Source organism: Dasypus novemcinctus, chromosome 20 (assembly GCF_030445035.2).
Source record: "Dasypus novemcinctus isolate mDasNov1 chromosome 20, mDasNov1.1.hap2, whole genome shotgun sequence".
In the NCBI taxonomy this organism is placed as follows: domain Eukaryota; kingdom Metazoa; phylum Chordata; class Mammalia; order Cingulata; family Dasypodidae; genus Dasypus; species Dasypus novemcinctus.
The window spans coordinates 21776270-21800627 of NC_080692.1; the positions used below are offsets into that span (position 1 = coordinate 21776270).

General features: G+C 48.7%; 1 protein-coding gene across 4 annotated transcripts in view; it reads right to left on the reverse strand.

The window, feature by feature from the left end:
* CRACR2A (calcium release activated channel regulator 2A) overlaps positions 1–24358 on the reverse strand; it is a 198735-nt gene that overhangs the window by 28921 nt on the left and 145456 nt on the right. For all 4 annotated transcript variants that reach the window (XM_058282598.2, XM_058282599.2, XM_071210126.1 and 1 more), the window contains 6 exons: positions 18067–18157; positions 15012–15107; positions 13008–13195; positions 7794–7865; positions 3554–3599; positions 1070–1176 (listed from right to left, as the gene is read on the reverse strand). In XM_058282598.2, the coding sequence (XP_058138581.1) occupies positions 1070–1176; positions 3554–3599; positions 7794–7865; positions 13008–13195; positions 15012–15107; positions 18067–18157 (600 nt within the window). The remainder of the gene's footprint in view (positions 1–1069; positions 1177–3553; positions 3600–7793; positions 7866–13007; positions 13196–15011; positions 15108–18066; positions 18158–24358) is intronic.

Below are 24358 nucleotides of genomic sequence, written 5' to 3' on the forward strand. Positions count from 1 at the left end.
TGGAGGGAGCAGATGCCAGAAAGAAGAGGGGGCGGGGCCCGGCTTGTCTCTCTCTTTTTTTCCTCCCCCTTCCCCCTACCCTGCTTTTTTTTTTTTTTTTTTTTTTTGCTGTCTTTGTCCATTTGCTGTGTGATCTTCTGTGTCTATTTCTCTTTTTGTCTTTTCGGTTTTCTCCTCTGGGATTCACCGGGATTTGATCCTAGGGACTTCTGATGTGGAGAGAGATTCCCTGTTACTTGCGCCACCTCCTGGTTTCCTGGTTTCTGTTGCATATCGCCTTGACTCTCCCCTTTGTCTCTCTTTTTGTTGCGTCATCGTCCTGCTGCATGGCTGGCCACACGGGCACTGGCTCGCCGCATGGGCACTGGCTCGCCATGCAGGCACTGGCTCGCCGTGTGGGCACACCTTTATCAGGAGACCCCGGGGATCGAACCTAGGTCCTCCCATATGGTAGATGGACGCCCAGTCACTTGAGCTGCATTCGTTTCCTGTGGCCTGTCTCTTGGAATGAGCAATGAGTCAGACCTTTGGGGAACCAAATTCAATCACATTGTCCAACAGCAACAAAACATGTAATCTTTGACTTAATTAAATATGAATCATTGAAATGGTCTGCCAAGCACGGGCCCCATTCTTGTCTGTGAGAGGAGATGGACTACTGGAGATTGCATATGACACTTTAAATAACCTCCTAGCCAATAACAGTAGTGTGCCTGAGAAACCAAGTGCACCCATTCTGCTTCACAGAGTGTCACGCAGTCGCAGCCTCCACATCTCTCTCCCCTACCCCTTTCCCCTGCATCTCTCAGGCCCTTGCTGCAGACAGGCGCTGGAACCGGGCAGCCACAGAACGCAGTGCCTGATCTGGGGGCTGCTCTGCAGCTCCCTTCCTCCTGGATGTCAGAACAGGGAGAAACATGTCCTACAAGGTTGGAGGGGACAGAGTGCGACTGACCCCAGACTTCCACACCGGAGACCAGGCTTCCAGGGACCAATCTGCTCTCAGCTCAGACTCCAAGCCAACTCCCAGAATGTGAAAGAACAGATGAGCAAATGGATGATGACTTACCTTCTGAGAATCCCTCTGCTGTCCACATATTTGCCTATCACAGAGCCAGATCTCTGTTTCCAGTTTGCCTTGGAAGTAGCTGTGCTTGCCTTGGCTGCCTTGTCTTTCTGTAGAGGCACAAAATGCTCTCAGAGCCATGCCTGCCCATATGTCCCGATATATGGGCAGAAAATGGCTCAAGGGCCACACCCCATTGGTCAGGCTCTACCCCAGGGGTTCTGAACCTTTTTTGTTCCACGGACCACTTGGCCAGTCAGGTGAAAACCATGGATCCCTTACCAAGTCCCCACTATACTGTGTATTATTAAATAAATATATCACACCCACACCAACATGTCCCTACAAGAATAATGTTTTTTTAAATTTCAATTCAAGCTCATGGACCTCTTGTTAAGAAACCCTGCTCTACCCAGAAACTCTGAAGGAAACAAGCTGTGTTCTGTCTTCCCATCCATGGTCACCTACGCTTCCCTTTTGCCACCATGTCTTGCCAGAACTTCTCCACCTGCTCTCTGATAATCAAATCAAATGAGTGTCGAGTTTAGTGCCTGAAGCCACTATGATGTCTTTCACAGGAGTGCTGATATTTTGCAAGAGGACAAATAGGAAGAGGTAAACGTTGAATGCACAGGAAAAATATTTATGGACAGGAAATACTTCTGTGCATCTTTGCATCTCTCTCTTCTGCGTGGTTCCAGCCCCCTTTTATTTCCAAAGCCCCAGATATAATGAGAAGGAACCAGCCCAGAGGATCAATGAACTCAATCCTTGTCCATGACTACGAAGCTGTCATAAGGTATTCCAGATCCCGTGTGGAAGTGGGCTGGGTGTAGCTCCATCACTCAAACACCTGCAATGGAGAACCTAGGTGGAATGGGGGCTTCCAACTGCCCTTTGCCAGGGCTCTCTAACAGACGTCTTCCAGAAGATGAGGGGGAGTTAGATCACAGGAAGAGCCTCTCATTAATCAGCCTTCCCTATGATTCCCAATGATCCTTAATGAGAGAAGGAGGACGGCCGTCCTCCCAGGGCCCCTGAAGGCAGGGCTATAAGGACGCCAAATTAATCTTTAATTATTATGAAAGTGATATGATCACTTTTTCTTCTCCTCCCCACGAGGGCTCTTAATTCCATTCCCCTCTCAAAGCAAAATGAGTTTGGCAGGTGAAGGTTGGTGAGGCTGAGGGATCAGGGTGACATTGGGTTGGAAGTTTTTAAATAAGTTCAGGGTTACTTCTATAACAATTAGAAGCATTATCATCATCAAACAAACATGTGTAGCTTAAGCCATGCTCCAATAGTACATATATGTGAGTGGTAGAAATGTTTGCTTCCCGTTGGTGATACAAGAGAAATGGTGGTATAGCAAGGACCCTCAGGGATTGGCAGTTATTAAACCAACCTAATTCAGGGAAACCCTTGTGCTTGACAGCTAAGTTTTCAGTGTATATCACCCTTCACTTTCTGAGTTTTTCTCCCACATCCCTACAATGCAGGGATTATAAAAGATACCTTTGCTCATGTTAGCATTAAGGTACAAGGAAAATGACTTGCCCAAGGGCACATGTGAAGTTCATGATGTGAGAATTCTGATAATTAAGAAGTCACATTAATCAATGTGCTCCCATTTTCCTTCCCTTTAGGGCAGGAGTTCTTAACCTTTTTTGCTCCACAGACCCCTTTGCCAGTCAGGTGAAAACCACAGGCTTCTTACTAAGTCCACACTATACTGTATATTATTGAATAAAGAGATCACGCCCACACCAATACGTCCCCACAAGAATAGTGTCTTTTTTTAAAAATTTCAATTCAAGCTTATGGACCCCTTGTTAAGAACCCCTGCTTTAGGACATCCAATGGCTACTGTCTAAAGAAATGGGGACAGGGGGACCTGAAGTCTAGATTTTGTTGAATACAGCCCAGAATGAAGATTTTTAAATAAATATAGAATTGGGGAGTATTTGGGAAAGTATATAAGCATGATGATCAGGTACCCTCCCCAGAAGGTAAGAAAAACTTCAGCATAACATCAGCTATGTAAACAGTGAAATATACATTTTAATTTGTTCTATGACAGTTTAAAAAATGCAAAATTTTCATCAGAGACACAGATTTAAATGAAGAAAAAAACTGTGAGCATTTTGGTTTAAAAGTGATAATGCCATTTCGATTGCGCCATCTCATGGATTGAACTATCATTTCTGCATCCAAGAAATGTGTGACCCTCCCAAATATTTTAGTCTTCTTATGCCAAGAGGAAAATGTGTTACTTCACGGAAAATTAACAATCCACGGTTACTCACTATGCTACCTTGCATTTTTATTATTTTCAAAACATCTTATGCCATTGTCCCGCCCACATAGAAAGGAGGAAAGAGAAGCCAAGTCTGAGGATCGTCTTGGGCCAGTCCCAGCAAAGGCTTTGCTCCCACTGGTCCCCAGTTCCTTGTATCCCCTCTAGAAAAGGTAGCACTGGCCAATTACCTGAAAACATATGTCCCGTTCATCCCGGAGGTGCTTGTTCCTTTCCCTGTGGATGACAAAGGGAAATCAATTTAAGTGGGGAATATGTTCATGGAGCTGGCCTTCCGCTGATCCTATGGCAGCCAGGCTGCCAGTCGGAAGGGTCAAGGTGAGGCTTGGCATGGAAGGTCCAGGGAGGCATGGAATCTCTTCCCTTGGGGATCGTCGTGGTTAATGGCAGAGGGTGAATCAGCTGAGAGGCAGGGGTAGACAAGGTGGTATTGTGATACCCACAGTCCTTCAGGATCCTGCCTGGTCTAGCCTATCACTTGGGGAACCCCCTCCAGAGGATGGCCAAGGAGGTCCACCACTACCTGCGAACTTGTTATCAGGCTCCCGAGTGAGTTGCTGCCTCTCTCTGAACCATCTATCCATCCATCTACCCATTTATTCAGCATTCAGCACTCAAAAGATCTCTCCTGAGCACACCTGGCAATATTCTAGGTCTCAGGGTGACACCAATGGACGACACAGAAAGTCCCTGCTCTCAGGAACTCTGTATTTTCATGGGAAGATAATTGCCATTGAGAATAATAAAGCAGGGAAGTGGGATTAGGTGCACCAGAGGGTGGGGTAGTATTTTAAAGAGAGCGCCAGCAAGGCCTCCATGGCCTCTTAGCAGAGACTTGACATTGGAAGGAGCTACTGTGCTGGTATTTGGGTGCAGAGCATTTCAGGCAGAGGAAACAACAAGGGCAAAGCCTTGAGCTGGGATGTACCTGGTGTGTGTGAGGAAAAGAGAGGAGGGCAGCAGAGGGCTCAAGGCTCAAGGAGCAGGGGATGAGGTCAGAGCAACACTAGGGAGGTGGGGAGGGGAGAGGTGGGGCTTGGCCACTCGCAGCCATGCACACCATTGTAAGAACTTTGATTTTTACTCCAAATGTGATACAAAGTCATTGGAGGTGAGGAGTGGGATTTGACAGAGGAATGCCATGATCTGACTCAAGTTTTAAAAGGATCCTTCTGGATGCTGCACTGAGAATAGCGTTGAGAGGCAAGGGGGAGTCCTGAGAATTGACCAATACTTTGAGCAAAGTGGAGGTCATGGGTGATCTGGCAAAAACTGTTGCAGTGGAAGAGCGGTGGAGAAAGTCTGCCTGCAGGGTCAAGAATGTGAGGAAAGGAAACCGAGGCAGTGCATTAAGCAATTCTGGAGAAGTTTCGTTGTCAAGGGATTAAGGAATTGGAAAGCAACTGGAGGGGAAGTGAGGACAAGCACTATTAGATAAGAAATATGACAGTATATTTGTAGGGCTCTCCAAAAGAGAAGAAAACGGAGATTGGAGGAGAGAGAACTAATGATGGAATAATGTCCTTGAGGCAGTAAGGGGATGGGACCCAATTCTAGACCCCCAGTTGAGGGTGCGATGGTGGTCTTTGGTAGGAGTATGGGGAGTTCCTCCACCAGAACAAAGGAGAGGCAGAGGTGTGGCTACAGATGGTGCAGGGCATTCTCTAGTGATGGTTCTGACGTCTCTGAGAAATAGTGACCACAGAGTACACGTTAGGTCAATGGTCAGGAATTCAATCGCCTGAAGAAAGAGATTGAGAGGTTGAGCCAAATGACCTCAAAGATGCTTTCCAGTTTTGTGATATTGTGAGTCTTCTGGCCAAGGACCTCTGAATGTTTCAATGCCAGGGAAGGGAGAGCCCAGCAGCAGTCCATTCTCATTATTATAATGTGGCCCTTTGTTGGGTACTTACCATGGCCTAGGCCCTTTGCACACTATAGGATTAGATTTTAGGCAGCCTTGAGGCCTAATCTTAAGATATAACTTAACCTGGGCGACTGACTTCCATTTCTCACGTCTTGCAGAAAACACTTAGGAATGTGCAGGATTTGTTCTAAACCAGTTATCTGTGCCAGGTGAGCAGGCAGGGACATAGCCAGGGTCTTCAGTACAAGTCAGGAGGGACGAGGAGGGCATTAAAAAACCCTGAGAATGGTGAAGTGTCTTCTGATGTCAGAAGGCCCCTGACTCTGGGTGGGCTTACCATTAGTAGCCTGGCATCTGGGCAAGGACTTTGGGAGACCCAGAAGCCATACCTTGATCAGGGAGGATGCTATGTTGTGCCTCACTTTGTGTAGCTATCATCATGCAGAAGTTTAGTATTTAAGGAAATGCTCCACTCTTTAAATGTGTTTGCTTTCATTTATGTTGCTGCCCTGTTGTGATTCCCACTCATAAGCATCATCTAATGTTCTCAAAAGAAGCCTGTGAACTAAGCATAAAAAACTAAGACTTAAACTTGATTTAAGGTTGATTAAGTCAGACAAGCTACTGAAGGGCAGCACATGGTCTTGAATCAAATCCAGCAACAAAATCCGTGTTCCTAACCAAGTACCCCAAAAGTGCCCCCATTTGCATTAGGAGAGCAGTCCCAGTTGGGGATTGAATCATGTCCCCCACAAAAGACATGTTCAGGTTTTAATGTGCAGTTCTGTGGGTATGATCGCATTTGTAAAGAGGACCTTTGAAGACACTGTTATCAGTTAAGGTGTGGCCAACTAAACAAGGGGGTGCTTTAATCAAATGCTGAAGCCCTTATAAGCAAAGGAAATTGGACACAGAAGCAGAAGTCAAAACTCAGCAGAAGCCAGAGAAGATGGCCATGTGACGGAGGCAGAGCTGCGGGCCAAGAGTGCCAAGGCCTGCAGCAAGCCGGCACCAGAATGCCACGGACCCCAGACTCTCAGTCTCCTAAACTGTGAGATACTCATCTCTGTGTTTAAGCCACCAGGGCGAACCAAGACGGTCCCCTCCTCATTCTGTCACATCCCAGCCACTGTCCTGGTCCCACCAGCAGCCTCCCCACACCTCCACCTTCCTGCTGTCCCAAGCGTTATCGTTCGTTGATCCCCGTTTCCCACTGTCACTACCTGATGATATTGCTGGAGGAAAAGTCTGCCTTGGGGGCCTTCCCCTCCACTCCTGGGCTTTTGTCCGCGGGGGCACTGGAGCTTGGCAACCCTGGAGCAAGGAGAAAGACTTCGGAGCTGTGATAGCACAAACTCCAGGCTCCTGTTCAAAAGACCCTAAGCTTTTGCAGAGTGCGGCCTAGCCAGTCTTCCCTACTCACTTGCTTTGAATCTGTCCCTTTACTTCTTCTAAGTACAAGAGAGGAAAAAAAGAAACAAACACTTGTGTTTGTACATCTTGTTCTCTGCCTTTCACTGAAGCCTCCCTAAGAACCAAGTCTTTCTCTGAAATGGATTGCAACTTGGCCATCTAAGAACTCCCTTCCATCTCCCCTGTCTTTGGAGGACTGCTTGCGCCATGTGCTGAGCGGAGTAAATCTGAAACGCATTCAGTTTGAAGCACTTTTCCATTTGGTAGCGTCCCAGATGCCAGACACAGTGACCTTAGCTTGCTTTCAAATTTTAAAAAAGTACTTCATAACAAATCCGGGAAGTGATTCAAAACCACTTGTACTTTAAAAATCAGAACCCAAAGACCTTCTGTTTCATCACCATTGCCCACAAGATGTTCAGCAGGCAGGAGACACAGTAGCTTAGAAACCTCAGAGGCAAAATTGAGGACTCCGTCCCTCCACACCCCACACGCAGACGTGTCTTTTTGGCACCATCCAGATCGATGGGCTTTGAAAGTCTCAACAGCAAGTTTTAGAAGGCTGCGGAAACTCCTTTCTTGGTGCTCTGTGATTCATTAATTCATTCAACAAACGTTAACAGGAATATGACAGAGTAAAAAGGACCAGCCAGAGCTGGATTGGAATTCTGCCAATGAATAGTCGTGCCACTTTTCGTAAATTACTCAGTTTTTCTAATATCAATTTCCTCATCACTTAAATCTTACATCAATAACTGCCCTAGTTACCTACTAGTTTGTTGAAGGTGAAAGAGACGATAAATATGTCTGGCATGGATTCGAGAATAAATTTAGTTCCCTTCTCACGTGGGCAAGCATCATGCAAGGTGCTATAGAGACACAGAGGAATGAGGCAGAGCCCACCCGCAAAGAGGTGTAAACTGGAGAGGGGAGTGGACGTGTGTGTAGATGGCCCAAATGTAACAGAGGGGGTGGCACCCAGCTCTCCCAACATGTTGGGGACCAGGGGGAAGAGGGGCCTCTCTTGGAAGTGATGCTTCCAGCAGGTTGCAGGGAAGGCGCTCTCAGCCTGGCCCTTCTCTCAGGAGGCACCTGGGCGGGCTGGCAGGAATGCATCTGCGCTGACGAACCTCAGGAAATCCAGCTGCTTCAGGAGTGCCGACTTCTCCCGCTGCAGGCTCTCCGTCACGCGGTACACTTCCCTGGGGGAAGAGGCACAGGCAGGCGGAATGAGCAAGGAGCGACCACCCTGAGGAGGTGCCACCGGGGCGGGAGATGCTGCGCCCAGGCTAGACGCCCCTGACGCTCACACCCGAAACAAGCAGGCAATGGCCCGCGCGGGGTCAGAGGGGACTCGAGGGGTCCTGGCCCTCGTGGAGCAAGCCCCTGCTCTGTGGGGGGCTCCTGTCCATTCAGGCGGTGAATCACCATGGACATGATTCCTACTTCACTGACTCTCACCGTAAAAGAGGTTTGACACCTCTCCACGGGTCACACAGCCGATCCGAGACCCAGCCAGTGCGCTAACCTAGACGTCCTACCCCAAACTGCACCCCGTCCCCAGGCTCTTTGCACTGCCACCCAGGAATAGAGCACGAGCACCCAGGAATACGAGCAGGCTCCGAAGGGCCCGGCCACGGCCTGACTTCAGCTGAATTAGAATCAGTCTTTTCTCCAGCCCGATCGTGGAGGGTCTGGGCACACCTGGTGATTTTCTTCCCCTAGATGCTGGCTTAGTATGTTTTCAGGAACACTGCAAGAATATTTTCCCCTTCCTCACCTTTCCCTGAAAACCCCAGTCTGTTCCCAGATATCTGGAATTTCCACTGTTAGGCACTCATATCTTTGACTGAGGACTTCTTATCTCCAGGTATAATGCAGAGACTTAATGTATCAGCTATAATGAGTCACTTACCACAGCGTGAATGTGTCAGTCAGATCAGGACTGTTGAGGAAGGGGAGAGAGAAGTGGAGAGTACATTACAGGGGGTGGCTGGAGGCCAGTTCAGACCCGGAGGCAGGGGCTGTGTCAGGCCTACTTACAGCGGAGACCTCAACAGTGTGGAGCACACGGGAAGGTTCAGTCAACAAAGAGCTGCAGGAAGAAAGAAAGAAGGAGAGAGGGAGGAAAAGAGGAAAGGGGAAGTGGGGAGGGAGGGAGGGAAGGAAAGAGGGAGGAAGAGAGGAGGGAGGAAGAAAGGATGGGAGGGAGGGAGAGATGAGGAGGGCAGGTATGCAGGACCACACAGGTAAAAGGAAAAGATAAAGCAGAAACCGGAGATACTGGAAAACAAACCTTGTTTAACCTCACAGTTCTGCCTGGGCCCTCCCTTGCGCTCTGCTGCCTCATGGTTTAGAAATTTTTACTCCTCCTCCCCCAGCTCAGGGTGCAAAGTTCCACTCTCCAAACCCCAGCATGGCTTGTGGTGTAGGGAGCACCTCAGAGCCTGATAACTGAGTCACGCACCACGGGCTACGGGGGCTACTGGGCTTGCACACGCCCCCCACCTGCATCCGTGTCCCTACGGAGCTGGCAAAAACAACGCCTGTACGTGGGGCTGCAGGGCTCATCCACCACGCCGTTCAAAATCTGATTCCTTAAGGTATCTGCGCGCACATGTGTGTGAAGGGGCATCTTTCCCCTTTATAGAATAATTACAAAGTCAATTTACAACAATAACAGACTAAATCAAGTTTTAGGTTCACCTCATACCATCCCGATTAAGCCACAAAACTTTCCTGGCTCCTGCCGAGCTGCAAATTCCTAACGTTTTATTACCAATTATATTTAATTTTGACTTGAGGGAAAACAGTGTATTTTCCATTTTCCAAACTGAGTCCCCAAGTCCCCATGTAGGACTCGGCTCCAATTAGCACTGCGTGAGCTGGGCGGTCTGGCTCCTGGAGCCGCCTGTGGGAGCTGGGGACTGCCCGCCCCGGCCAGGGTCCTGCCTCTCGCCGGGGGCAGCGAGAAGCAGAGAGCTTCCCCTGCTAAGAACAATCACACGTTGGACACCTGAGGTCTGGGTCCCGCAGAACGTGTGACCAAGTAGCCAATTCCTAGAACACGAGACTTTCCGGTTCTTTCTTCTCCAACCTTGTCTACACAGCACTGAGCTGACCACTGGAGCTGCACGAACACACACACGTGTGTTTAGATAGATAGATAGATAGACAGACAGACAGACAGACAGACAGACAGACAGATAGATAGATATATAGATGGATGGATGGATGGATGGATGGATGGACGGACGGACGGACGGATGGACGGACAGATGGATGATAGATGATATACAGATGATAGATACACATATATTTCTATTTGTATATACAAATATATATCCAGATACATATTTTGTGTGTGTGTTGACAAAAAGAAAGGCATCTCTAAAGAAAAAAAATGGTGCTTGGATATCTGAGTAAACGACCTTTAAAGTCCTAACCTACAGATTCTAAAAGTCAATAGCTGGGCAATATGTGAACTGAGAGGAAAAGAGTCTGCTATATTTTGGTGTAGCAGTTGGCAAGAAGTCTATAGTTCGTTGCCTTTAGGGAACTACTGCTGTTTTTGTTTTTAGGAGGGAATGAGACATGGAACACTCTCCAAATACATTAAGTGAAAAACACAAAGCAAATGTGGAACAGTGTGTCTAACTGCTACCATTTTTTAAAAGAAAAGGGTGTGCGAGTGCTTGATTATACAAAGAATGTCCCTGGAGAGGCCTAAAGAAACCATGATCGGTGGCTTTGGGTGGCTTGAGCGCATGGGGAGAAGGCAGATAATTTTTGAGTGTATATTCTATTGTACTTTTTGAATATTGTACCTTGCCAAAAACTACCTACTCAAAACAAACGTTAATTTTAAAAAAGGGGGGGGGGATATTTAGGTTGTCTATTTGTTCCAAGAATTAAAAAAAAAATCCATGGAACTGCCCAACAGAAACAGTGAACCCTAAGTTAAACCATGGACTCTAGTTAATAGCATAATTTTAAAACTGTGCCTTCATCACCCGTAACACACACACCAACCAAGGCAAAGTGTTCACAGCAGGGTGGTATATGGGGATCCTGGATTGTAAGCAGGATTGTTCTGTAAACCTACAACTTCTCTAATAAAAAAAACAATTAAAAAAATAAACAGAGCGCTGCTCTATATTATCTCCTCCTGCCTGACAGTTCCTTCATTATCTCATTTTATAATCTACCTCGCTTTCCTTGAGTATCTTCAGGGAACAGGGAATTTCATCTCACCCATTCATGATTCTAGCTGCTAAGTAACTAAATCTGTTCACCTCCAAACTCCCCAAACTCCCCGTTCCCCGCTGCTCGGCTGCAGAATCAGACAAGACACTGGAGAGGGAAACATGGGGGGCACCAGCAGAACTAGGCACTCTCCCTGTTTTCTGGCACTAACTAACTGTGTGGCTCTGGGCTGGTCACTACACCTCTCTGAGCCTCAGTTTCTTCCTTTACAAAATGAAGGCGTTGGACTAGAGCATGAAGGCCCTGTCAGGACTGCTGGTATGTGAGTCTGTTCGGCAGAGAACAAGGTCAAGTCAAAGCTCCCACTGTGCGTCTCTCCTGACCTCCCTATGCAGGACAGGCTCTCCCGGGCTCCAGCCTGCTTTCCAGCTGCACAAGACCCTGCAGCCTCCTAGGAAACAAGTTGTGAAGTTTCTGGAATCGTATTCCTCCTCTCCGCCTAGCACGCTCTCTCTCCCTTCTCAATTCCCAACCTCCAGCAATTGTGCCTGACTTGGTTAATTAAGATAACACTTCAGAAAGATGTTAATCCTCATGCTGTGATTTGATGCTCCAGCACTGGGTGTTTATTTCCATTTGCCATTCTAATGCCTTCAGATGTCTGACGCTTTTAGAACTTGATTGAATTTTAAGAGCCGGAATCTCTAATTCTGTTTGTAAAGTTAAATGCCTGTGTCTTGCTGACCTGCTCTCAATGAGGAGGAACTGATTTTGCTCGTTTACAGTGAAATACACTGTCCTTCCACAGCTGGTCATCCAAGAATTCAGGTGGAGGGGTTTTGTTGTTTTAAATCAGCTACTTGGAAGTATTTTGTTTTTGTTTTTGTTTTTAAACTGGAGATCTCATCACATTTCCTCCCTCTCGCCCTTGGGAATCAGCCTCAAACAGTACAGGACGCCACACATGAGCCAGATTGGCAAAGTAGTCTGATTTAGGCCTATGGACCAAACTTTGTCAGCAGTCACACCTGGTGTGGCCTCACTCTTGAACAAGGTGTGCTAACATACATGGAGAATAGAGCACTAGTTAGTAAGACTGCCCTTGTCCCTGAAAGCAGACTTTCCCTCACACCTAGCGCAGGACCAGACACACAATTACCTTTTGGGGAATGAGTGAATGAACGAGTCTGTGCATGAGGGAATGAGGGAACAAATGACAGCCAGTCCTACTCTTACGTAAATCTTTTCTGGCCGGCTTCTTACTGCCTGGGTGAGTTGGCTGGCTGGGTCTAACACCGAGCCTCTCCAGACAGTGACATAAAGCCTCCACACCTCCGTTTCCTCGCCCATCGACTGGAGTTGATAACAACAGAACCGGCCTCACTGGGCTGTTGTGAAGGTCAGGGGAGAAAACAGTGTATATCGAATATCCAGCACAGTTCCTGGTGCTGTTTCAACAGATGTTTGCTTAATGACTAAGTATACGAATATACTGATAACTGACGGGACAAATAAATGCAGTTCCTCTCTCTGGGGCTTTGAGGGTGATTGTTGTCAAAAACCTGATGCTCCCAGGAGGAGATACATGATGAACCTCCATCATCCTCCCACCCAAGGGGCAGGCTTGCCCCACCTCTTGATCCAACCTCAGGTTTGTCTCTGTCCAATCCCTGGACCCCACCCACAGTTCCCTGGCAGGCCAGGCCCTGGCGAGGTGGGGCTTTCCCAGCTGGGCTCTCAGAGGCTCATCAGAGGGACGCTGGTGAAAAGAAGGGGAGGGTTGGGGGGAGATCCCAGGGCGCTGTCATGCGCCCCATCAAATTCCATGCTCTGAAGCCCTCCCTGCTCTCTCTAGAGTCCACCAAGGTCTCCAGGTCTCTAACCTCTGACAGGCACGTGTTCATGGGCTGCCTTGTGTTTGTTGGAGGAGTAAGATCTTTCTAATCATAGAATCTATTTTCCCAGGCATGGGTTGACTCTTGAATGGCACAGTACTGGCCTGTTTACTAGTCTCAAAGAGCCAGGAGCCCAAAGTCCCATTTCATAGGCAGGAGGCATCTGGGAGAGCGGACACGACACACGGGCAGCAGGGGATGGAGCAGGGGGCGACAAGAGGGATGGCCGAAGACCAGACTCACATCTCCTTCTCCTGCTGGAGCCTGCAGGCCTCTTGCTGGAGGCTTCCCAGCTGCTGCTGCGCGTCCTGCAGCTCGCGCGAGGTGCGCTCCAGCTCCTGCACCAGCTCCTGGTTACTGAGCCTCAGCTTGGTGTTCTCAGCCTTGGTTTCGTGCTTGTCACTGTGCAGAGCTGCACACTGCCCTTCCAGCTGGAAAGGAAGGGGAGGGTCAGCAACCACGAGCAGGCTGGCCTGCAGGGGCCTCCCCTGTGCTTTGGCCCACTTGATGGGCAGGGACCCTGACTGCCCACATGCCAAGTCTGTGTTGTCCTGCTCTGTAAATTCACCAAGACCAACTCTTGTAGGCAGGAAGGAGCTTTCAGAGCTCTCCCTGTCTCCACGCAGGATTACTAAACAGCCCCGGGAGAGTTGCACCCATTCATAAAGACCACAGGAAAGAAAATTCCACCGTCCACCCCTGCTTCTCATCCCGCAGTCAGGATGGTCTTGAGAGCTAGTCTAAATCCCTCTCACTGTCCTTTAGGTAATTTCTTTTCATCGGCCCTTGGTGGAGATGGAGAGCATCTGAGTGGCATGCTTCATTAAACCATTCCTCTCAATTTTCAATATGGGTATTAAATCTGTTTATTCCCTTTTCTTCTCTCAGCTAAATAAGTCCAATTCCTTTCATCTAGAGAAGCTTTGTGTGGTAGCCAGATGCCCTGGAAATTCTTAGGAAATAGCGAAAACAGGTCAAACAGAACGAATACCTTTTCTCATGTCCCTAAAGCAACTAAAAAAAAACCCAGTGTTTTTATAACTTTGGCTTTTCTTGGCTGGTGATTATGCTTTGCAGAGCTTCCAACCCTCTCACCAAAGGAAGAATCAAATCCAGGCAAATATATCATAATAAATTTAGTTTAATGCATGCAGCCAGTAAGGGGAGGAGGAAGGAACAAGGAATTTTGTGTGATTCTCAAGAGGCTCCTGTGTAATCAGGCAAGCATGCAGTAATTAAACTGAGTGGCAATCATTCATCTGAGGGATAAGTCTAATTGGTAAGAACTTCATACATAACAGTGAGGAGGAGAAAGGGGAGCAGCGAAGGCAAGGGATGGCTGTGGTGAGAACGGGAGGGCAGCTGGCCGTTCCTGGAGTTCAAGTCATCTTGCTGCAGAAGGAAAAAAACCCAAAGCCATATCTTGGGTAGCAGCAGGAGTGGTTTGGTCTCTAACCTTAGCCTGCGGTGCCTTCAAGCATATTTTAATGTGTTGCTAAAAATAGTCCTCTCTGTTCAAACGGAAGCATTTGTCTGGGTCTGTCCAGGGCTGGACTCCTTCCAGTCCAGATAAAACAAAACAGGCGGCCAGTGGTGCCCTGGGCTCTCTCCCCAACGAGCCCTTGCTTTGGAGAGGGGGCTTCTGAGCAGGAAGTTTCCATGGCCATCAGGCTTCCTGGGGTCACCGGCCAGGCCACGGTGGGCCTTCCCTGGACAGGGCACCATCCAACCTGCCACGGGGGCACCAGAGAGGAGCATCTGTGTCTGCACCCATCCTACAGGGCTAGGGAAACAGGTGCCAAGGAGGCCGGGGGTCCTCGTCCAGACATGTGGGAAGACAGGACAGACAGACGGACCTTTTCAGATCCTCTTCCGATGGGAGGTATCCATGGCCTTCCTGGAGGGAAGAAACTGCAGGCTCGCCCTGGGTATCAGTGACTGGGCAATATTCCTGTATCCCAGCATTTCCCTCCGTTCTTATAAAGGATGCAGGACACAGATGAAAGTTTCCGACTCCTGGGAATAATTACATGGAAATGTCTGCAGATTCTCCTGGGGGAGTTCTTGGCAGTCAAACCCCGGTGCTGGAGCATTAAAGGCCTTATCTTGGGGTCACCTGTGATTTCAAAGGCTGTCCTCTGTACAGCTACATGGCTCTTCTAGGATAAAAAATGCCCTTGAGTGGCTGGGGCAGAGAAAGGAGAGAAGGATGAGCCAGGGCCTCTGAGGACACTGACAAAAACTTACCCTTTTCTGCTTCTGGATGAGCTGTTCCAGTTCCTGCTCCTTCGACACGAGTTTCTGTTCCAGCTCCTGCCTGCGGGCCTGGAATCTCTCTGTGTCCTGCCAAGCCACAAAGAGGGACACTTGCACCTGGCTGGAGATGGTGTCCCACCTTGGACGTACTGTACAGCCTCCAGGCTGAGACCCAGGGGAGAATTCTCCAGCACAAGCCTTGGGAGCAGGGCCCCACTCTTTGGTTTGGGGGCCATTCCTCCAGCTTTCTAAGGCTTGTGTCAGTGAGGACAAATGAGACAGAGGAGGTAGAGGTGGGGAGTGAGGACTGATGGACCATGACCTTGCACCAGCCCCCACCCCAAAAGCGGCAGTGTCGGCAGGTGGGAGAGTACTGGACCGGGGGCCTGGGCTCTAACGTCAGGCCTCGGCTTCCTCATCTGTCAGTTGGGTGTGGGAGGAATATCGCTGGGCACTGTCATCTGCTCTGGAAACACAGCGGCGTTACTTCTTCCTCTTGGGGGTCAAAGTCCTCGCTCTTTGCCCACCTCGCTGGAGGGTCCCCAGGCCCTGCTCCTCATGGTGACTCTGTTCCAAGGCTCAATGTGCCTTCCTCTCTGTCCTAGAGTGAGATGCTGGACATCTCCATCAGGGATGCTGGGGCCCTGATGGTGCAGGTGTGGAGGGACCTGGCTGTGGGATAAAGAGGAAAGCACCTGGCTTGTCCAGGTGCTGGACCACTCAACAGAACCAGGTGGCATCAGGAGACTGGCAATCAGGAGACTTGGGTTCCTGCCCTGGCCGTGCCCCACTAGCATGCTTCATTCTTCCGGATCTCCTTTTCTTTGAACACAGAACAGAAAATAAAAATACCCAGCCATGTCAGCTGCAGCACACCACTTGACTGAAGGCAGACCGAGGTGCAAACTATGCAGGAAGAGAGGACACCGGGAGAGCCTCCATATCGCCCACTCCCAGGGCCCTGGGCTCCTGGCGATGTGGCCACTGCCTGGCACAGGGGTCTGGAGTGAAGGCACCGGCAGTGGCAGAGCCGGGGAATGTGGCTGCTCCCAGGTCAGAGGCTCTGGACACCTGTTCAAAGGCTCAGCATATTTCCTTGCCTCGTCATCTGTCGAAGCCACCTGGTTACTGGCAGGCCGATCGGTGGAGCTCCCAGAGGGCAGTGACTGCCCTCATCTCAACCCCAGGTCATGGCAGAGGGGGGAGCTGACCGGGCAGCTGCTGCTCTCCACATCTGCTTCCAGGGACTCCTCCTCATTCAGCTCGGCTGCTCCTCCCTGGCCGGCAGGTGCCCCAAGGACAATGCTGCGGATGGCCGGCAGCTCTGGGATCCCAAGCTAATGTTGCCCTCCCCGCAAGGTGCCTGCAGGTGCCTTACTGCCTCTGCTGTGGCAGAGCACTGGAGGAGGTCTATCATCCTGCAAACCAGAGCTCTAAGTGATCATTTTCCTTATGGTCAAACAAACCAGCAAATGGAGAGTCAGTATCCAAACCCTGTTCAGAAGGTCCAGCCTTTTCCATCATGTCATGAACTGTGACACCACTGTCCTCACTCTCTTGCCAGGCAAAACCTCGTGGGTCTGGAGGCGTAACAGCACTGCCACATGCATCTTAGCTCCTTCCATGTGTATGCAAAAAGCATAAATCCAAGCCCGGAGCTTTAAAGGCATTTGATACTGAGAAGAAAGAAGGAGGGAGCAGAAGGGGCTTCAAAATCAGGGTCTGATCACCGAAAGTGTTAGTAATTTGTCCTTGAAATTTTCCCTCCAACTTCTCATTTCCATGCCTCAGCCACATTGCTTCTGGAAGCACCTGTCCTCCTTTAGCCAGGACCTGAAACATAATCATAGCCCAGGCAGAGGAGGCAAAATGCCCCCCAAGCTTGGTCCTCTGTGCAGCTTGCCGTTTAGGATAAAGGGGGTGGCTCTCTTATTTCAGGGGGAGCAAAGGGCTGCTGTTCTCAGAGAGCTGATGAAGAGTCTACAGGTGAGGAGTGAGTCCTGTCTGCCGGAGACTCCTGCAGCTTAGCCGAAGGCCAGGGGACTGCCAGGACGCCGCAGAGCTCTAAGAAACAGCGGTGGGAAGGTCTAGAAATTCAGTCATCCTCTCCTTGCAGAATATGACTGACTCTTTTTGAAACGCTTTCAGGTTCCTTCTCAACTGCTCCTGAACTGCTCCTATGATGCCAAGTGGAGCCGTGTGGGGAACCTGAAGCCGTGGAAAGTTGAAAATGGATTCGAATTAACCTTAAGGAGCAGGGAAGGGCTTGTGACAACAGCCCATGCCCGGCACTGAGAGGCAGGGAGGCAAGGGAAGAGCCTGGTGACCGAGGCCCACCAAGGGAATAATCCAAAATCGGATTAGAGTTTCCTCTAGCTTTGTTCCAGGAATATATTTTCAGCAGGACCCTCCTCAGCTCAGTTGAGGAGAGGATTTCACCAGCCCTGGCCCTCCAGACAAACAGCAGGGCCAGACAAGAACAAAGGCTGAGTTTTCAAGTGTTCTCCCGTGGTATTTGAGGAGGGTGGGGTGTTTTCCCTCGGTTCTTAAATGTTCTAGGTGCCTGAGGGTTGGCAGCACGTGTCCTGTGACTGGTCGTCTCAGGAGCTGCTGGGTGTGGAGTGGAAGGAGCTGGCACCTTTGGGGGGGTTGTGGTATAAGTCAGGACTGCTCATGTCAGGGGCAATCTTCAGGCTGCCTCTCCTGGTCAAACGCATGCCTTCAACCCTTCCATGCGTTCATTCATTCATTCATTTAACAACTATTTCTTGAGCGCCTGTTATGTTCCAGCCAGGCTCTAGGTGCCGAGAATACATCAGTAAGAAAAAGTAAAGACTCCTGCTCTTGTGGAATTTACATGTCAGTAGGAGACAGACAATAACCAATAAGTATAAATGAGTAAGTTATATGCCATGCTAGCACAGGAAGAGGGAACCACTAGTGCTGTGGGTGGGGAGGGGGGCGCTGCAGTGCTAAATTAGTGGATGTCAGAGGAGGTGAGAGTTCAAGCTGCTCTCCAGAGACAAGCCTGGGAGTAGACACTCACCTTCAGAAGAAACTGCTCCTTCTCGCTTTTGATTTGTTGTTCCATCTCCTCGTAGAGATGCTGGATTTCTTCATCATACGCAGCAATCTTCCTACAGAGATGGCAAAAGGAGAGTCTGATGAGCGCTGCGCCAAGATGCCCTTACCCCACAGAGAGGAACCCTGCAGTGTGGACACCCGCAGCTGTGGCAGGGCGCCGCTCAGCCAGGCTGCGGGGTCAGGGCCTCGGATCCCCTGAGCCTGCAGGGATGCAGAACACGGGGGCCCAGAGGGATCCCCGCAGGTCTCCCGTGGCCCGCCGCCACGGCCCGGCCTCTCCCGTCTTCTGCCCGTCACCCCCGGATGCTCCGCATGCTCCACGGGGAAGCTGCCCTGGATCCATCTTCCTTACTCTGTGTTATTTCAACACCCAGCCCCAGGCCCCTGCCAGCCCCAGCGTCCCTCCGGCCTGCTGACCCCAAAGACAGTGTGAAGCCACCTTGTGTGGTTTCCTTCTGTTTGGTTTCTCCATCTGCCCATTCCCTGCTTGGTGTTTTCTGTCTACGTCGGTGCTGCCTGACACTGCCAGGGGACCCTCCCTGGGCAGCGTGTGTGACCCACAGTTCTCATCAACTTTTCAGAAGGTTTGTGGTCAACGGCCATGCCCCCTGCCACAAAGGAAGGGGCCACACCTGACTGCTTGTCTACCTCGGGCCCAGGGCTGCAGGCAGAGCCGATGAGAAGGGCGAGGGCTGGGTGCTCTGCTCCTCCACACAGATGAAGACAAATAAGGCTGTGGGTCGTCCCTCTTTTCTGTTGCCCCTTTCTTCCAGTAATGGATCCTCTTTCTAAGGCCCCTCGAGATTCCAACAGGAGTGAGCATCTGGACCGAGCCTGCAGAGTATCACACCAAAGCCCGACACTGCCAGGTTGCTGCATTTTTATCACCTCTGACTGTGGTGAAGGGCCTCTCACAGTCCCTCTCCTGCCCCCCTCGCTGCCCAAGGCCTCTCCTAAGGGGCCCTGGACGCCAGTGAACAGGCTGACGTAGCCCTCAGGGTCTGTCTTCAGCATGTAACACACGTACCCAAAGGCGTGGCCCAGGCTAGTCTAAACTCAGATGCTGGCCAGCCCTCCCTGCCCTTTATTCAAGGGAAGAGCCTTTGATAACTGAGGACGCGGCCTGGTTCTCGGCTGTAAGGGGTATGGGGCAGCCAGGCTAGGAACGCGCGCACGCCCCTGCGCCCTCTGGCCTCTTAATCTCCACCTCCCATGTCCACTCAAGACTCCGAGCCACGGGCCTGACCTTCCCTGCTGCCCGAGCCTTCACCACGGCTGGCCTCCCCGCCTCTCCCCCGCTCGCTTCCTGTTAGGGAGAGGATGATGCCACGTGCACAGACTGAGCAACGAATAAGGAGCCATTTCGACTGGTGCCCTTCCAGCTCCCACGAAACCCGAGAACTGACGCTGAGAAACAGGCAGAAGTCTCCTTGGTTAGGGCCGCTTGTGTCAGAGCACCAGCCGCGACCTCCCTTTCTTGGCTGCACCCCCAAGACCAGAAGGCTGACCTTGAGCAGGTGTGCAGCAACGGCCTGGCAGTGCCCTGGGACACCACGAGCTGGCGCCTGCCTTGACCACTGGGGCAACAAACGGCTTCTCAGCTGAGAGTATGGAATCCCTCCTTGGTAAAGACAGGTGTTTGGGGCTGTTAACTTTTGTTCTCGGGAGAAGAGGCTCATGCTGTTGAGTAGGGACCTCTTCGGGGCAGAAATCGATACAGAGTGAAGGAATTTTTAGAAAGCAAAATGGTCTTCTCTTGATCCTGGAATTATCTTCCTGTGCTTGAAGAAACTCAGACGCCAGGTGGCAAATGGTATCGCGGAAAACTTTAGACATCGATTCCAACTATATAAACACTGGAGAACTAATAAAGTGAGATGAGAGAAACTTTAAAATTGATTTGGCTCTGTTAAAGCAATACTAATTACAGTCATTCATATAAACTGTTTATACTCTATGCCTAATAACCATGCAGGACATTAATTCTATAATATCATTAAATGCATTATATTAACTTTGGTCCAAGTCTTAGTTGATTAAATTAATAAACTCTAGATTTTTCATGCTCACGTATCAGTTTGCTAGTCACATGGTAATTTCTCAAATCACTAAAAAAAAAAAAAAGACAGAGATAGTTTCTTAATTGGGGCCTACCCCTCGTCCTCCATCACAAAGGCTGCTCCAAAGAAGACTTGGGATCCCAGGTGGGCATCTGTGACACTGGGCCAATGCAGAACTCATGCCATGACGCCAAGCCTTTGGAAATGCTTTGGAATAAAGCTAGCCTCCGGGGAGATTTCCCAGATCTAAATGACTTGAGGGTGAGATAAATTTCTCCCTATCATTGGAGGCCCAATCCTTGAGCCATTCACTCATGCAACAGACAATGACAAAGTGTCTAGTATAGACTGATACTATACGGTTACCTGGAAACACAAAGACCAATAAGACGAGGTCTCCAACCCTTGCCCATTGATTGACTCACACCAATCCTGGGGCAGAACATTCCAGCTGCAGGAATGCAGGACATCAAGCTGTTCACACCGGTGTCATCACTAAACCAGCTCAGGGGTCTGAAGACTGGGGTTCTGGGCCTAGGACAAGCTCATTTCCTTGTGTGACCTTGGGCAAGGGCTCTGACCTCCTTGCATCCCAGGGAGCACCTGCCTAAGTCCTGCCCACACTGTCACGGTGATCAAAGGAGTAGATGTGAAAAGCATTCAGAATGGCAAGGCCCTAAGGAAATGTATGGGGTTGCTTGTTATTGTAATTATTATCATGGGGAGGGCAAGGGGCAGTGGTCCCCAAGGGGACGAGGGTCGTTGTTTCAGGGATAAAAGGGCTGCTGGGTTTGGGAAAGGGTCCAGAGGCAATCAGGAAGATGAAGAACAGAAAGCTCAGCCTATGAAAACTCCCGTCAGACCAATGCATTGCAGAGGCAGGCTGTGTCTGAGCAGGAGGTGCAGAACCCAAAGCCTGCTTCTGCGGGGAGCTCCGCAGTGGCCGTGGGCGCAATAATGGAGAGAGACACTCTAAAAAGATGTGTGCATATGTGCATATGGCATGTGGCATCCCAGCTGGGCATGCCATATTCTGCCATCAGAGGAAAGAGGCAGCCCATCATGTTTGCTTATTATATACATGAAACATCTTTGTTACCACAATTTCCAAAACCACTCACGTTACCTGGTGCACACAAACATAGAGGTCTATGAAGTCTTCCTGTGAGGATGTCCCCATCGATTCCAGTCTTCACTGACCCCTTCTCTGAACTCTCACGAGACCTCGTGTCTTCATTTGAATACTTCACACTTAATTTTAAATGGTCCTGGACAACTGCTTCATTGGGTTGGTGCTGTCTCAACTATAGTATGAATACCCAGAGCCAGACATTAGATCGCTGTCATTTACATCACCTACGGGGCTGGTGCTTACAATGTCAATGCTGAAGACCTACAAAACTGAATTTAAGACTTTGGGCACCAAACTCAGAAGCTTGTGACCACCCTACAGGAACACTGGATTCCCTTGGAATGGAATTTCGGGGCTGGAAAGTTGGTCTGATCCAACCACATATTTTTCCAGTGTAAAATCCTTGCCCCAATATCCCTGTCAAATATTTACCTAAACTAGTGATCAGGATTTGTTGTCTCTCTAAGCAGTTCTTTCGTCTTTGGACTTTTCTGGCTGATAAGAATCTGTCTTTCTGTGGCTTTGGCTCTCGTCATATATTTGAGAATAGCATCAAGAGTTCAAGGAATTAACTTGGACTCAGGCCAAACCTCTCTACTTCCTCTGACCACGTCTCAAATAGATTTTTTTCCCTCTTTGCAAGCCCCTTTGCCATTTGCTTCACTCTTCTTTGAATAGATTCTAATTTGTCTTTTTCAAGCCATAGAGCCCCACACTGACTGCCCAGTGTATAAAGTCTGACTAGTAGAGATTTAGAGTTGGGCTTCTGCCTTCCTTGTTCTAGAAGCTGTATATCTAGTCATGCAGTATGAGATGGCATTAACTTTTCTTGGCAGCCACATCATAGTTGATGAACGTTGAATCTTTTTGTCAACTAAAATTTCTAAACTTCATGTCCATGTGATTGTTTTTTTTTTAAAGGGAGTGCTAATGAATCAAATTTCCCCCACTTTATACTTCTGCCATAGGCTTTCTGGAGCAGTATCTCAAATGTAATTCTGTTGGATTTCATGCTAGTTAAATTTCATCCATCTTTCCAGCCTGTGACCATCTTAATGGATCCCAACTGATCATCCAGAGCACTCAATGATCTTCCCAGTTTTGTTAATATTTGAAATTTTCAATCAGAATGTTTTGGAAATTTATAGAATGATCTATAATGTTGGTTTTGATGACTGAATTTATCTGGGAGTGCATTAAAAGAGTTCTCTGAACTCTTTTACAAACTATTGGTTTCTAGTTTTATTGTATTATAGTCAGATAATACATTGGTATGGTAATTACCCTTTGGAACCCATTAACTTTTCTTTATCAATATTTTATATTTTGATAATACCAAATACTATTAATATTTGCATACTTTCTAAGAGAAGAACGTATATTCTATTTGTAAGGCACACAATTCTACATGTATCTCTTAAATTAAGCTCTTGCTAATCAATGGTTTCAAACCTTTGTATCCTTAATTTACTTTTTGTGTCAAATTCTGAGACAGTTGTTAAAGATTCTTGTTTTTATCACATTTTTTGGTTGTTTTTCTGGAAGTTTCTGCCTTATGTATTTTGCTGCTATGTTCTTTGGTGCATATGGGTTTTTATCTGTTGGCTCTTCTTTATGGATGTACTTTTAATTTTTTTTCAAAGATTTATTTTATTTATTTCTCTTCCCATCCCCCCTCCAGTTGTCTGTTCTCTGTGTCTATTTGCTGCGTATTCTTCTTTGTCCACTTCTGTTGTCAGCGGCATGGGAATCTGTGTTTCTTTTTGTTGTGTCAACTTGTTGTGTCAGCTCTCTGTGTGTGCGGCACCATTCCTGGGCAGGCTGCAACTTTCTTTCATGCTGGGTGGCTCTCCTTGCGGGGTGTACTCCTTGCGCATGGGGTCCCCTACATGGGGACACCCCTGCGTGGCACGGCACTCCTTGCATGCATCAGCACTGCACATGGGCCAGCTCCACAAGGGTCAAGGAGGCCTGGGGTTTGAACCGTGGACCTCCCATGTGGTAGACGGACGCCCCAACCACTGGGCCAAGTCCACTTCCCTATGGATGTACTTTTTAAATTGCTACAAAATATTCCCCAATATTTCACTTTATTCAAGCCATTGGTAAAAAAGGTTGGACAAGACAAGGAAAACAAATTGGTAAAGAGCTTTCTGGGCCATTAATTAATAACATTAATTGAATAACCTACTCAACCTACTTTCTATTAGCCATTCTCAAAACACTGACCTATTTAATCATTCCATTCTCCACTATCTGACCCAAGTCAGTTGAAATCAACTACAGTGGAAAGGGGAAACAAAGAAAAGAGGTAGATTAAAGAGGACAGGGAAGAGTCCTGAGTTCTCAGTGGGACAGAGGGACAAATGTGTGAAGACGTAGCCCATTCAAGTTAGCAAAAGTCACAAGCAGTAATATCTCCCCTCCCTTCTTTCTCTTTGTCCATGATGGCTGAATAGTTTCTCTAGCATATTCCAGGGCAGACTAGGTCATAACTTCCTTGCTCACACAGCTGTAGTTGGCTCAGAGATCACTAGATCCAGAGCCAGAAGGCCTGGGTTCAAGTCCTGACTCTGACTTTTAGGAGCTCTCTGGTTCTGGCCTCGGACAAGTTACATTCCCTCCGTGAGCCTGAGGCTTTCTGCATCTGAAAAACCAGGATGGTAAGACCTACTTTAGAGAGAAGTTGTGAACATTAAATAAGATAAAGCATGAGGAAATGGTTGGCACAATGGGTAGGAGATAAAATGCAATGAAATAAATGCTAATTAAATGTGATTCTCCAGAGGCCTGTAGACCCATTTGTAGAATTACTGCTCTATAATTCTTGCAGCAGTCTGCCAAGGGGCAAGGAGAAATTGGAGGTGAATCATGGTATCTGTGGTATGATGTGGTATCTGTGGTATGATGGCCTGTGTTGCAGGAATGGGAAGGTGTTTTGAGACCAAAGACATGGAGAAAGACAAAATTCTCGGTGGCTCAGGAGAGAAGACTAAATATGGATAGAGAGACCCATAACATCACCACACCATTACAAGTGTTGACTAACCCCTTCTTAAATT